Source organism: Octodon degus, unplaced genomic scaffold (genome assembly GCF_000260255.1).
Source record: "Octodon degus isolate 3935 unplaced genomic scaffold, OctDeg1.0 scaffold00008, whole genome shotgun sequence".
In the NCBI taxonomy this organism is placed as follows: Eukaryota; Metazoa; Chordata; class Mammalia; order Rodentia; family Octodontidae; genus Octodon; species Octodon degus.
The window spans coordinates 1,439,967-1,455,106 of NW_004524584.1; the positions used below are offsets into that span (position 1 = coordinate 1,439,967).

Consider the following 15,140-nt stretch of genomic DNA (forward strand, 5'->3'; position numbering starts at 1 on the left):
ATTAATGGATATAAGGTAATTATTTTAAAATTTCCATGTTGTATCTATTAAGATTGTCATAACCACTGTCATTGATAATGTATCTATCCATTGAGCCAATTAAGGATGAGTTACTTGTTTTTCACTAATGAAAATGTTTTCTGTGTCTTAATTATAGAATAAAACATGTGTACAGACACTGGAGGGCCACGCGCAGAATGTGTCCTGTGCTAGTTTTCATCCTGAATTGCCAATCATCATCACAGGTTCAGAAGATGGTAAGTGAAGGGCCAACAAGATAGCTCAGCAGAGTAAGTGCCTGCTTAGGCAAGTGCAGGGACTGGGGTTCAATCCCAGATACCACAGGCCCCTGGGCATGCTGAGCCTGCTACCAAGACTGGGTGTGGTGGCGCATGCCTGTAATCTCAGCACTGGGGAGGCTGAAAACAGGAGAATCATTATGAGTCCAAGCTGCATAGTAAGACCTTATACCGAATGCATAATTAAAAAAAAATTGGTAAGTTAGAGTATTTTCTCCTATGCCTGTAATTATTCAATGAATATTTAGTCCATATGATACTTCTACACTATAGCAGAAAGTTTCTGGTTATTTTGATATTATTATTAGAATGCTAGTTTTAAAGCTATCAAAATAAAGAAACTTTATTATCACTGTCATTCTAATGTACTATATTTTTATTCCATCACTTAGAAGAGAGCCAGGTATTCTAGAGAAAAAACTGAAAAAACATGTGCTTCAGAGTTAAACAAATCTAGGCTCATATTCAGGCTGTGCAGTTTCATAAATGTGTGGTGTAGACAAATTATGAAACTGGAAAATAATGTCTATTTCCTAAGGGTTATAGTGCAGGGGTGAGTGGAAATCACCTATAGAAGGCATCTGGCACATGGCATGCCCTCTAGCCAAGAAATGCTGTTATTGAAGTTTCTATAATTATGTGTATGTTACTTTCTAAAAATGAGTTAGATCATAGATGAAAAAAACAGTCATTAAATTTGCCCATGTAGGGGCCAGGGAGAGAGCTCAGTGGAATAAGTGCTTGCCTGGCAATCACAATTTTTTTTTTCCTGAGTTCAATCCCTGGTACCACCAAAAAAAAAAAAAAAAGGTTGCCTGTGTAGTCACAAGTGTTTTCTGTTAGAATAGAGAGACTTTATGTGGTTTATCCACTTCGTTTACTGTTTTTTGTTGTTGTTGTTGTATTTAATGTCATATCAAAAGAGAACATTCACACTTTTCTTTTTAGGAACAGTACGTATTTGGCATTCAAGCACGTACCGGCTTGAAAGCACGTTGAATTATGGAATGGAGAGGGTGTGGTGTGTGGCCAGTCTAAGAGGGTCCAACAATGTTGCTCTGGGCTATGATGAAGGGAGCATCATTGTTAAGGTAATTCTGCTATCTAAATAAATGGATATAGACAATGCCACTGTTCTTCTGTTTCAGTACTGTCATCTTCCAAGGCATCAGTATGATTAGTTGGCATTTTATTAAGCACTAAAGATTAAGCAGTGATAATTTAAAGTAGAAGAAAATAGATCTGTCCATCAAAAGAAAAAGTATCTCTCTTGTTGTGGCTTTGTTTACCTTTTTGTTTGTTACTTCTAGCTTGGGCGGGAGGAACCTGCCATGTCCATGGATGCCAATGGGAAGATAATTTGGGCCAAGCACTCAGAAGTCCAGCAGGCCAACCTAAAGGCAATGGGAGATGCTGAAATTAAGGATGGAGAAAGATTGCCACTGGCGGTAAAGGATATGGGCAGTTGTGAAATATACCCTCAGACTATTCAGCACAATCCTAATGGGAGGTGAGCTAGTACCAGAATCTCTGAGCTTCTGTGTGTGCTAGAGCAGGGCTGGCCTGCTTGCAGCATGTTCCCATGGCGGGCATGCCCACTCACTCCTCGCAGAGCCATTCCCTCAGAATCCCCAGCGCTGCTTCGCACAGCTGTGCCAGTTTGGCCAGTCATTGTGTAAGGTGTAGGCACTGAATATTTGCTTTCTCTTCCTTCATGTGTTGCATTTGTGCTTGTTTGCCCCTTTGGGAGCCAGGCTCACATCTTATCCTGAGACTTAGTAGATGCTGAGCACTCTGTGACTCTGCTCTTCAGAAGAAAGACTGAGCTATGTGTCCTTTGAGAACATTTGGGATTGGTAATAATTCTTATTCATGGGGGCTGGTGAGATGGCTCAGCGGTCTAAAGCACCTACTTAGAACAAGCTTAGCAAAGCACAGGGACCGCGGTTCAATCCCCCAGCACCACATGCCAGCCAGCCCTGCCCCCTGGTGGGCTGAGCTGGCCACACACGCACACATGCACACACACACACATAAATAAATAAATTTAAAAAAAACTGTATTTAAAAAAAAAAAAAATTCTTATTCATAATTTGGTCAATTGTTTCTTCCTTAACATTTATAAAGCACCAAACATTTTTCAGAGAGGAGTTCCTAGAACAATGAATATTTTTAAACCTATAGAGCTTTAAAAAGCTTTAAAAATTTTATAGTATGTCTGGGCATCTTATAATGCTGTCTTGAATATTAATAAAGACAAAGTATGCTTCAAGAGTGCAATAAGTGAAATCCATTAACATTTGTAATATAATTAAGATTGAGAATGCATTATAAACATTCTTGTTAGGTTTCATTATACCTTTGGCCGCACTTAGATAGCAGGCATCACAGTGTTCTGATTATTAACTTTGAAAAGAATTGTTTTGTTTCCTTTGGAAAATTTTCATTGATTATTCAGCATTGTATTTTTGTTTATTATTTAAATCATTTTTATAAATTTTTCACTAAAAGCTAGAATATATTTTTCTTCATTTGAATGATCAGCCTCAATGAAGATAATCTTTTATTAATAAGCAAGTGCTTTCCTGTGGTGTAAATGTCTTAAGCAAATTGTCAGTAACAGCTACCCAGCAGATAGCAGGTGAATAACCGGGAGCCTCCCTGCATTTCCAGCCATGCTCGCCTGCCAGTGCCGCTATCTCAGATTTCAGGAGAAAGCCTTGAGATGACATTTTCAGCAGTAACTCTATATTCATAATGTTTTTGGATTTGTTGCCTTTAGCTCTGTATTTAAAGAACTATATAGCCTCAAAAGATTTTAAGTTGGGCCTGGGAATGTAGCTCAGTGATAGAACGCTTGTCTAGCAAGCTGGAAGCCCTGGGTTTGGTCCTTAGCACAAAAAACAAAAACCTCAAACGACAGACAAAAAAAAAAAAAAAAAAAAAAAAGATTTTAAGGTGTAATAAGTGACTAAAATAACATTTGTTACTAGAATCATTTTTCCAAAAGAATGAGTCATTGTTCTTTAACATCTATATGTTGCTGGCACTCTGTGATTCTCTCCTTGACTTCTGTAACTTCCAGGTTTGTTGTGGTATGTGGTGATGGGGAGTATATCATCTACACAGCAATGGCCCTGAGAAACAAGAGCTTTGGATCTGCCCAGGAGTTTGCATGGGCGCACGATTCCTCAGAGTGAGTTTTGTTTATGTGATAACTTAGATTTCCCTGACTGTAGATAGGTGTCATGTGGTACTGTGAAAAATATCCCCAAGGCTCAGTGTGGTTCTGTCCTTCTCTAGGTAGGTAGTATCAAGCTGGCTCAGTCAGACTGATCCTATTACATTATACTAAGGACACAGCAGCCATTCCTGTGGCAAAACCTGGTGCTTATGCGCTTAAGCCAGAGTGGGTGCTCACATCTAGTCCTTCCTAGGTCCTTCGGAAGACATGGTCTCCTGAGGCATTGCTGCTCTTCCATGGGCTAGTTGGGAGGGGTGCTGTGTCTTGATAGCATCTTAATGAGAACTCTATCGTATCTTTTTAAAAACTCATTTTGTGTGGTGTTTGCCACCTTCATTTTTAACAAATTTTTGTCTGAATTCAGAATATTCATAATACATTCCCTTTAAAAGCAGGAGATATCATGTACCTGAATTGTTTTACTATATGGTCACTGTTTCCGTTTTGATTTCTGCTGGTGCACACATATAACATTAGGACTTTTGTTTTCAGACCACAGCTGAATTACCTCTTCACTGTTTTGTTTTCCCAAGATTCCTAAGTATACATACACAATTCTTTATACTAAGAAGTAGTTTGTTACTAACTTAAGTAAAATTAGGGTTTTTGAATTACCTTACATCTTGCCATACTTCTGTTTTGATAGTTCCCTGCTTGATACTGTATGTGGTCATGAGCCTGCTCAGCACTTTGTTCTCCTAAACAAAGCACTCAGAGGGTCACTTCTTACATAACTTTAATACCCAGGCATAGCCATGACTCCTGTTTACAAGAGGCCTGGATGAATTTCCTGCTGATGAGCAGTCAGCTAACTAATGGTCTACTTGCGACAGTTTTTCTTAATTTCTTTACATTAGCTTTAATACAGTTATAATTGATATAAAACAATGTACCATTCTAACCATATATTCAGTAGATTTGGACAAATATGTATAATTTAACAACCAGCAGTCAAATTCCAGAACATCTTTGTTTCCTATACATATTTCTTTGCATAGTCAGACCACCCCAAACCCACCCAAGCAATACAGGTCTGTCTTTTTGTCAACATAGATTTGTCTCATTTTATATAAATGGAATCATACAGTATACACCCTTGTGTCTGGCTTATTTTGCTGAGCATATTATTGAGATTCATTTATGCTGTTGCTTTTATCAGTAATTGTTTCCATTATTAGCAAAGTAGTATTCCACTGTATGAATAGACCACAATTTGTCTGATTATTTACCTATTGATCAACTCTTGGGTCATTTCCAATTTCTGATGTAGTTTGTAAGCCCTAATTGTAGTATAACCATTCCTTATTTTTTTTCCAACCTCTTTAGAGGTCTCTTTACATTTTTCTGATGTCTTAGGTTAAAATCTATCTCTGATCTTTATATACTCCATTAATATTTTTGTATAATTACTCAATATCTGAAGATATTTTTAATATCTGGTGGAATTATGGTTTAGTATATAATATGCTGTGTTTACTTTCACTTTTTTCTCTCAGATATGCCATAAGAGAGAGCAACAGTGTCGTAAAGATATTTAAGAACTTTAAGGAAAAAAAGTCATTTAAACCAGACTTTGGAGCAGAAAGTGAGTGCTGTTTACTTACATTTACAGAACCTTTGTAATGGCTTAAAAAATATCTAAGCAAGATCTTTTTATGTTCTTTTCAGGTATCTATGGAGGCTTCCTGTTGGGTGTCAGATCAGTAAATGGCTTAGCCTTCTATGACTGGGACAACACTGAACTCATACGCAGAATTGAAATTCAGCCCAAACATGTGAGTTTTCTCTCCACTGTGTTTGAAATGAATGATGAGTTTTGGGCCCCTGAAGCCAAGTCCTTGTATCCTGCTGTCTATTTCATTGTGTTGAACAGAGTGCTGTTTACTTTAGCATTGCTCAGAAAATCAGAATTATGGTAGTTCAATGAAGCAGTAAACATTAGATATTTTGAAAAGTATACAAATTTATACAAGTTTCAAGTGTCATTCATATTCCAAGTGGCTTTTGATAGAAAAAGAAAGCATGCTTTAAAGATGAGAAGTCAGGATTCTTGATTTAGAAAGGCTTGAAAAACTCAGTTCATTCAGAAAACCTTTTCACACTTATCTGATCAAGGCTGCTCAGGGTTCAGGGAAACATGGCCTACCTTGAAGTGCCTACTGTTTTGACAGCGTTCACCGTATATGTCTGAGAGAAAGTAGCCTCCTTGTGGTCTTGGTTCTGTCTAGAGTATGGTGATAATGCCCCCAAGAAGGAAAAAAAATTTGGCTTGGGGGGCTTTACTCTGTATAAAGCATAAATATACTTATGTGTAATTATGTACCATATATGTTTTCATTATGTATGTGTGTTTTAACAGCTATACACTATATCTGTGATATTAAAGTTCCTTTAGGGTAAGCGATTTGGAAAATAAGTTAAAAAGGCTCCAAATAGCCTATTGCTGCTCCTTTAAATTACACAAACCCAGGGCTCTGGCAGCTGTCCTCCATTTTCCATTGCTTTCCCCATTATTAGGCCAAATAGAATGTCCCTGCCCCGTCTACCCTCCAGAATATGTGTAGAAATATGCTACATGAAATTGTTAAGTGCATAGTTATTACCATCCTGTGAGATTTTTCTTGTAAGAAACAAAATTTTTTATCTGCAGTTTGTTAAATCCTTCAGAAATTCAAATTGATTGTCTATATGTTTTATTGCGTTACAGATTTTCTGGTCTGATTCTGGAGAGCTAGTCTGTATTGCCACTGAAGAATCATTTTTTATCCTTAAGTATCTGTCAGAAAAAGTCTTGGCTGCACAGGAAACACATGAAGGAGTTACTGAAGATGGCATTGAAGATGCCTTTGAGGTGACTGCATCAGTACAACTTTTAGCTTTGTTTTGAAATAACCTATATTTTTACAGTGCACCACACAGATTTTAACATTTTATTACGAACAAGAATTTAAGGGATGATGATGAAATGTGAAAATTAAAATCTTTGTTCAAAACACACAATCTGAAAGTAAACATGCTTTAAACAATTTCTGATTTGATCTTTGGAAATATGATATCTTCCAGCAAGGAAATTTGAAGTTGTTTTCATTCTGAGATTATTTAGTCAAGAGTTTTTTTTTAATTATTTATTATTTATTTATTTATTTATTAGTTTTTTCGGGAAGGGTCTACAGGGTGTTCAGGATATCACTACTAAATCAGACTCGTTGTGATCTGCCTGTTTACAGCCTCCCAAGAGCTGGGATTACAGGCATGCGCCACCACACCCAGTCTCTGTCTCAGTTTGCCCCCAGGGATGGGGCTGGCATGGTAGGCCCAGGGATTGAAACCCAGCCCCTGTGCCTGCTTGCAGGTGCTTTAATCTGCTGAGCTATTTGGCCGACCCTTAGAGTTTTAAATTAGCTCCTAAATGGTAAAAGTAAATCACTTATTTTGGGGATGTCCACATGATCTCATGAAATACTTATTCAAGTTAGTTCTATTAGGGGATTTAAGTTGATTTTTTTTTTTTTAATATTCTTTTAACTTAGTTTTGAACCACATGATATTCCTTAAAGAAGAAGATACGAATTCTAAAGAAATGTTTTTTCTTGAAGTATAATTTTATTTTGCTTCCATTATTTTTACCTTTTCACCCTGAAATATATTCAGCTCTCTGCTATCAGATTGCTGATATTGAATAAGGTAATAATAGTCTTTATTTTCTTTTTACAGGTTCTTGGTGAAATTCAGGAAATTGTAAAAACAGGGCTGTGGGTAGGCGACTGTTTCATTTATACAAGTTCTGTGAACAGATTAAATTACTATGTCGGAGGAGAAATAGTCACCATTGCCCACTTGGACAGGTAGCTGAGTATTGTTTTACTTTTGTCAGAAGCATCCTAAATCTTAAAGTGTGGTTTTAAAGCAAAATGGCTTATAGATATAGATCGATTTTTTTCCAAGTTCAAGGTTTAGTAGGTTGCCTGTCATTAACCAAAATTGCATTAATCAAATGAGATTTTGAGCTAGAAGGGGTGTGTATGTGTATGCACATGTTGATGCATGCTTATGTGGGAGCTTATACACACAGATTTGGGCTTCTGATTCAGTATCTGCTTCTCTTGTAGGACAATGTATCTCCTGGGCTATATTCCTAAAGATAATAGACTTTATCTGGGAGATAAAGAATTAAACATCGTAAGTTACTCCCTGCTGGTTTCAGTTCTTGAATATCAAACAGCTGTCATGCGAAGGGATTTTAGCATGGCTGACAAGGTCCTTCCTACCATTCCAAAAGAACAAAGGACCAGGGTTGCACACTTTTTGGAAAAGCAGGTAAGAGGCTTTTTTCTTCTTGTTTTTTAAAACCCTAAATTTAAAAGGATATTAGTATGGATTTGAAAAATGTTATTTTATAATCATCAGTAACTTGTTATTTTAAGGCACTTGTTACAGAATAAGGCACAATCTCATACAATCTTTCTGCTCCTTTCCCAGTGTCTCTTAGACGGTGGTGGTGATTTATCAGTCTTCTGTATATCTCTTTTCTGTCTCTTAACATTTTTATTTCTACATAGTATTTTTGCCTCATCTGCCTTTAAATTGTGGCAAAATGCATAGAACCTAAAATATACCATTATCAATGTGCCTTTTTAATGTTAAAGTCAAAGCACATTGTAGAGTGGTTCTGCAAAGCTTAAGAAAAAGCAAACTTACCTTCTTTCCTTTGTTCCACTCCCATTCTTGAAAGTAATTGCTTTTTATTCTTTTACCTAATTCTTTCAGTATATTTCCACATCTCTAAATAACATGCAGTAGCAATAAGTGATTTTTTAGCTTTACAAATTTCCCATTCTGTAGATGAGGGCTGCTTTCCTCCTCCTCCATCTACCACATATATAAGACTCCTACCTCTTACCCTCCCAGAATAGTTGTGTCTAGTTTGCTGGACTTGGCATTTGATGTTGCATCATGCCTGCATATACCCTGTTCACAGCTGAGCCATCTGGTACACAATAACTTCCTTTCCAACAATCACTTGTTTGCCCTGGAGTTCATCATTACTGGCTTTTTTTCTTTATTTTCTGTATACTTAAAATAAATTCTCGGTACACTTTGCTGGCTCTCCAGACCTTTCACTGTTTAGCCTGTCTCAGACTGAACTGGTACTTCTCCTTACTGTCATGTCAAGGCTTCCTTCTGTCTCTTGTTTGAGTTGAATACTTTGCCTACATCTCTTCACCTTTTCTGGCTTATTCCTACATTTTGGTGAAGTTATGTTCTTCAGTTTGCTAGAAATGTCTGTGGAGGTAAGTTTTTTGTAACACTCAGTATCCAAAAAATGCTGTGGTAAACATATCTGACCATTCAAACAGGTGTAGAATTCTATGTTGGAAGTAAATTTCTCTCAGAATTTCAAAGGCCTTCTAGCTTCAAGTTATTGTTGAAGTGTAGATGGTTGGTACATTACCTGTTTTTTTCTCTGGAAGTTTTTTGGATCTTGTCCTTTTTCTGAAGTTTTCTTTCATCTGGGTGTTAGATGAGCTTTTTTAATAGGAAATATGTTGTTCATTTGTGAAGGGATTTTCATGGATCATTCTTTACTGATTTCTTTCCTGTTTTGCATATTCTCTGTTACACAAGTTTTGGAGTGATGCTTTCTATCTTACTGATGGTCCTAATTTTTTTTATTTTACTGAATTGAACCTAGGGCCTTCGTGTTGAACTACATACTAAGCCTTTTTTTTTTCTTGTTTATTGTAGGGGACAAATTTCTCCAAATTGTGTAGGTTGTTTGATTCTTCCTGAGCCTCCAAGAGAGCTAGGATTACAGACTTAAAACCATTCCAGGCTATGTTTTTGTTTGTAGCTCAGAAGTTATCTTTTCTACATGGTATGCTACATTTATTTTTATTGATTTGTTTCTTTCTGTATTTCCCATTAAGAGGTTTTCCTCATATGTCTGATGATCTTTGGACCCACATTTAAGAAAGGGGTTCTAAGCAATAGATCTGGAGGTCTGAGTTTGTGGTAGGACCTGCTGGATGTGAACTTCACAGTTAAGTGAAGCAGTTGCCACTTGCCTAGAACTCCCTCTTGATTATCTTCATCTAATCACTTTAAATTTACTCATTGCATTTAACAAGTACTTACAGGTACACCAGGTAACATATAACCTTCAGGGGATTGACATTTTAGTACTTTTTAGTGTTTCCCTTAGCTGTTAGATTTTAGAGCAGTTCCCCAGTTACCATCTTTCTGGGGGCCGAGTAGAACACAGCTAGGAGTCCAGTATTTAGGATTTCATGTAGCTTCCATATCCATTCTCATTTATCTTTTGATATTGACTACTTCTGCCTCCTGGCTTGTGCTTGGTATCCCCCTAGGACACCCCCTAGTTGAGTAAGTCTAAAGAATAGGCCTGACTTGGAGGTTGGGATAAGAAGGATCCTGAAATGTCCAACTTGTAGTTTTTTATTACTGTCCTCTTTCATACACCCTTGGTAGTTCTGAGGTGTGAATCAGGTTATTTCTATGTTGTGTTCATTCCTGATTTATGATTTTATGATTTTCTCTATTTTTACTCAACTAGCTTCCATCTTCCAAAATTTTATTACTGATGTTCCTCCTCCTTTTCTAGTATGTCCTGGGAAGTTTATGCCCTTAAAAATATTTTAAGTCTCTTAATGTCATTTTAGTGGCAATTTGAGAGAAAATAAAAGTGTATGTTTAGTCTATCATATTTAATCTGATCACCCTTGCTTTATTTGACCCAAAGATCATCTTTCACCGTTTTTATGTCATACACATCAGTGTTAGTGAAGGAGTGAGTCCTTTTATTTAGAATGTCTGATCGCATTGTACTTACAGAATGATGGAGCTGAGTGGTGGCTTGCTAATCTGAAGTTAAAGCATTTCCAAGAGTAAACTATTCTGAAGGTCTAGCTGGACATAAGTGAACTCTGAAAGCTGCCTGGCTTCTCCATTCTGGCCTTCCCATAGTGAGCCTTCTCCTTCAATTTGAGGAAGAGGTTAACTAGCGCTGGCTTTTCCTCTAGCATACCACCACATCCCTAGAGCCAAACTTGGCCTTTGCTGCCTTGTCTCACAGAAGCTAATTTGGCAGAAGTTGATTTAAAAGCCTGTTCCTAGTGGCTTAGTAAGAGCATGGGAAAGAAGTCTTAGGCTTTCTATTCTTTAAGATATGAACTGGACACAAGACCAACACTAATGACACAGGAAAAATGACATTTCATCAGTGTCTGGGCTTGAATACAAAATGTTTGCTAAATGGCCTGCAGATGACAGGCACTCAGAGGCTATTATATTTGCCTCCCTTTTCTTTGCTTATTTGTTCCAAATAATCTCATCTGTAAAATGAGGCTTAGACTAGATCTCTAAGGTTCAGCTTTGTTGAGATTAGAGTTACAGCTGTGTTTTGCTTCTTATGCAGTGACTTCTCTTTAACTGTTTTACTTGAGTTTATCTAGAATTAAGCCAGATCCCATTATCTTAACAGTAGGCATTATGTGATGAATATTTTAGCTGCAAGGTTTGTCCTGTCCAATTAACTTAATGACTTCTATATTTTTGTCTTCTTATAAGAAGACACTTATCTGTTATGTTTATCAACTTATTATCAGGGTTGTTTCTTTTGACAGGGAAATGAATGATTGACCTTAAGTACCTGCCCTGTGTTTTGCAGACATTTTTATTTGCACAAGTCACACAAGCATACATCGTTTTTTCTTTTTCTAAATCTGGTTAGGGCTTCAAGCAGCAGGCTCTTACAGTATCCACAGATCCCGAGCATCGCTTTGAACTGGCCCTTCAGCTTGGAGAGTTAAAAATTGCATACCAGTTAGCTGTGGAGGCAGAGGTAAGTACTAATCCATGATTCATAGCTTCTCATAACTGATGGAAAAGTCAGTAGTACTTCTGTGTGCTTGTTGGAATGTGGTTACATTTTTCACATGGAAATTAATGACTCTTTGGTGATGTTGTGTTTTTGAGCTTTTTCAAAGACACATTATTAATCTTTGCATAAATTAAGCAGATAATATTTCAGATAGTCTTAGCACTGTGATTTTTTTGTAAAAATTGTTACCCCATTGCAGGTGAGATTTAATTTGCAAGAGCAAGTGATTTAAAGATGACAATTAGAGGTGTCTAGAAAGTCTGAGCATAAACAAAACAGTAATTTGCCAAAACCCCAAACTAGCAAGAAAGACACTGGTTTAAAGTGTCTTGACATTTCTAGACAGTTTCATATAGCTTTGTGTTTTGTGTGCACCCAATTGTGTAAGCCCTGCAGAGGTAAATTAATTTCAGACAAGTGAAATAAATTTTAGCCATGTTAAGATCATCCAAGTGAAGAGCATTTTGATTTGAGAAGTTTTAAATGATAGATATTATTTAAAGATGTAATTTTCTTTTAGAAAAGTGGTATTAAATTCATACATTAAAATGATTACAATTACCTTGAAACTCATTTCTGTGTAATTAAAAAATAAAAATATAGCTTTGTTTTTCATGCATCATTACAATTCAATTAATTTTGTATACATGAATAATTTTCACTTCCTCAATATATAATTTTATTCAACTGATAGATCCAACTTAACAAGCACAAGTGACTGTCTTCCATTTTGGTATAGTCATATTCACAAGAACAGAATAATATTAAGAGTTTGGAAATGTGAATGTTTATTTCCAAAGGTACCTGAACTTGGAAACTCTTTCTTACAGTCAGAACAGAAGTGGAAACAACTTGCTGAGCTTGCCATCAGTAAATGTCAGTTTGGCCTGGCCCAAGAGTGTCTACACCATGCCCAGGATTATGGGGGTCTGCTGCTTTTGGCCACTGCCTCTGGAAATGCTAGTATGGTGAACAAGCTGGCAGAAGGTGCAGAGAAAGACGGCAAAAATAATGTGGCCTTCATGAGCTACTTTCTACAGGGCAAGTAAGTGTTACTCCAAAGTCTACAGACCTTGGTGAGCATGTTAATTAAAATCACTATTTGTAGTGAGAGTGCTGGCACATGCCAGTAAACCGAATGCTCAGGAAACTGAAGCAGGTGAATCAAAAGTTCAAAGTCAACCTGAACTACATAGCAAGAAAGTCTCAAAAGACATTAACTTTTTGAAATACGAAAAATGAACTGGGAAGAGCTGATATATTACCAACAGGTGTAACAATGGTTAGAATACACTGCTACTTTGCTGGTACTCACCTTTAGCACAAAAATGCTACAGGATATTTCATCTAAATGAGGTGTTTGTGATAGGAGAAACACTGAACTCCTTTCTCAGTAGCCACCAGGTGATGGCTGAGGCATTGTATTACCTGGCAATAGGAGGTGACTGAACTGCTCTAGTTGGCACCTGAAGGCCACATAAATATCCTGGCCTTCAAAATAGGCTAATCCTGCCTTAACTCCTTCAAATCCCATTTCGGTTCTCTTTAAATTAAAAAGTTGGAAAAAAAAAATTGTTCAGAATAAGTTTAACAGTTTGAAAGTGGTTACAAAAGCTGACTTATCTTCATATTCCTGAAATCCACTGATTTTTGTAAAGCACCATGTAAGACAAACAGCTCAGTAAAGATGAGGCATATATGTGAGGGGCAGCACTACAGTCACGTATGACAGCCTTTATTCTTGTAACAATACACCTCTCCTTTTCACCTTTAGGCTTGATGCTTGCTTGGAGCTCTTGATTAGAACAGGACGACTGCCAGAAGCTGCCTTCCTAGCCCGAACTTACTTACCTAGTCATGTTTCAAGGTATACCTTTAATTACGGGGGCAAGTGTTTCAAATGAAAACAGCACACTTAATCTGTCTTTGGTTCCACGTTTATAATAGGGTAGTCAAACTGTGGAGAGAGAACCTCTCAAAAGTCAATCAAAAAGCAGCAGAATCCCTTGCTGACCCTACAGAGTATGAAAACCTTTTCCCTGGATTAAAAGAAGCCTTTGTGGTTGAAGAATGGGTGAAGGAAACACATGCTGATCTGTGGCCAGCCAAACAGTATCCATTTGTCACGGTGTGTAGCCAGGTTCTAAGCTTCATTCAATGTGACAGCAGGATGAAATGGTATTTGTGACTTGAGGATTATGAACTGCTAGGGATTTAGGCCAGGTTATTGATCAGTTTCAAAATATCTCATCATTTTCTATTCTTTGATAGCCAAATGAAGAGAGAAATGTTATGGAGGAGGCAAAAGGCTTTCGGCCCTCAAGATCTGTAGCTCAACAGGTCAGTAGGATGCCACATTTGATAATTCGGTAGAGACTATTGATTTTAAGTACTGCCTCCCACTTCCTAATCTTGATGTTCTTGCTTTGGGGGAAAAATTTAAATTTCTGGAAAATTCTTCTGTCTTCATATGTATCTGTACCTGTGCTTCCAGGAACTTGATGAAAAACCTGCTTCCCCTACGCCAGTTATTGTGGCTTCCCAAACAGTCAACAAAGAAGAAAAGGTAAGTCAAGCTTCATTCAGCAACCCCTCCCACCCCCACCCCCCCCCCCCGCCCCCCCCCCCACCCCATGAATATATGCAAGCCTTGCTGGGCTAGCCTTGGCTTAAGTGATGTAATCAGTGGGAGTTTCCCAGAAGGGGCTTTGAAATGCAAAGATGCTCTTTTTGACCATTAAGCAAATGTTAGCTCTCACTTTGGGTGGTGACCCAGATAACTTTCCTCTGACACAGTATTATATAAGTTCATCATCCTCTTCCTTTTGTTTTCAGAGTTTACTGGAGCTAGAAGTAGATTTGGATAATTTGGAATTAGAAGATATTGACACAACAGATATAAATCTGGATGAAGACATGCTGGACGACTAAGTATAGTTCTACATGTATTTCACCAAACAGATCGTTTAGATAGAGATACTGATCATTACCTTGTCCACAATGCTTGGAACTAGGAGAAGTTCCTTAACTTTTATAAGTAAATGCTGTGGACTAGTGGGTGCAGAATGGCCTTCTTAAGAGGAACTTAAGTGTACATTTAAATTACTGTCTTCCTCACTAAAACAGACATGTTCTGTGATTAATTTTTCATGCTGATACTATACTGTATCTCATAAAATCTTTTTAAGTCAGTGCTATTTCAGCTTGGTTTGTGAATAATAAAAACAGACTTCTAGTTTTAAAAGGCTGGGCAAAAACCTTACATAGCAATCAACCCACATTCTTTCCTCTGCATAACTAGATCTGAATTTTTCAGATATTATCTAGATGTCCATGCTGTAATGATTTCAACCCTTCTCCATGTCTTCATATCATTATCCTTAGTCTAGATAGCCTGACAGGGCTCATCCAGATTTTGTCTAGTAGTTCACCATTTCTTTTTGGGTGTGGAGGCTAGAGACAGGGTCTCACTATATAAGTACAGGCTGGCCTAGAACTCAACAGAGATCCTTCTGCTTCAGCCTCCCTAGTGCCCAGGGCTCCCTCCAGGAGTGTACCCCCACTCCTGACAGGCAGAATTTTTAAGTTACCCATTTCTAAATTCAAGACCTAAAACCTCTATTCTCCAGACCTCAGAAAACCAGGCTGCATCTATATTACCAGTGATACCTATTTGATATCATAGAAAAGTATACTT

General features: G+C 37.4%; 1 protein-coding gene across 1 annotated transcript in view; it reads left to right on the forward strand.

Annotated features, from left to right (window-relative positions):
• The window catches only part of Copb2 (coatomer protein complex subunit beta 2), a 27,303-nt gene extending 12,673 nt beyond the window's left edge, over nt 1–14,630 (forward strand). Inside the window, exons 7-22 of the mRNA XM_004624976.2 lie at nt 158–257; nt 1,248–1,390; nt 1,610–1,809; nt 3,385–3,495; nt 5,040–5,128; nt 5,212–5,318; nt 6,251–6,394; nt 7,258–7,388; nt 7,653–7,860; nt 11,294–11,404; nt 12,274–12,488; nt 13,218–13,310; nt 13,391–13,571; nt 13,715–13,783; nt 13,938–14,009; nt 14,279–14,630. Of these exons, the coding sequence (XP_004625033.2) occupies nt 158–257; nt 1,248–1,390; nt 1,610–1,809; nt 3,385–3,495; nt 5,040–5,128; nt 5,212–5,318; nt 6,251–6,394; nt 7,258–7,388; nt 7,653–7,860; nt 11,294–11,404; nt 12,274–12,488; nt 13,218–13,310; nt 13,391–13,571; nt 13,715–13,783; nt 13,938–14,009; nt 14,279–14,374 (2,070 nt within the window). The 3' untranslated portion in view covers nt 14,375–14,630. The remainder of the gene's footprint in view (nt 1–157; nt 258–1,247; nt 1,391–1,609; nt 1,810–3,384; nt 3,496–5,039; nt 5,129–5,211; nt 5,319–6,250; nt 6,395–7,257; nt 7,389–7,652; nt 7,861–11,293; nt 11,405–12,273; nt 12,489–13,217; nt 13,311–13,390; nt 13,572–13,714; nt 13,784–13,937; nt 14,010–14,278) is intronic.
• The last annotated feature ends 510 nt before the right edge of the window (nt 14,631–15,140 follow it).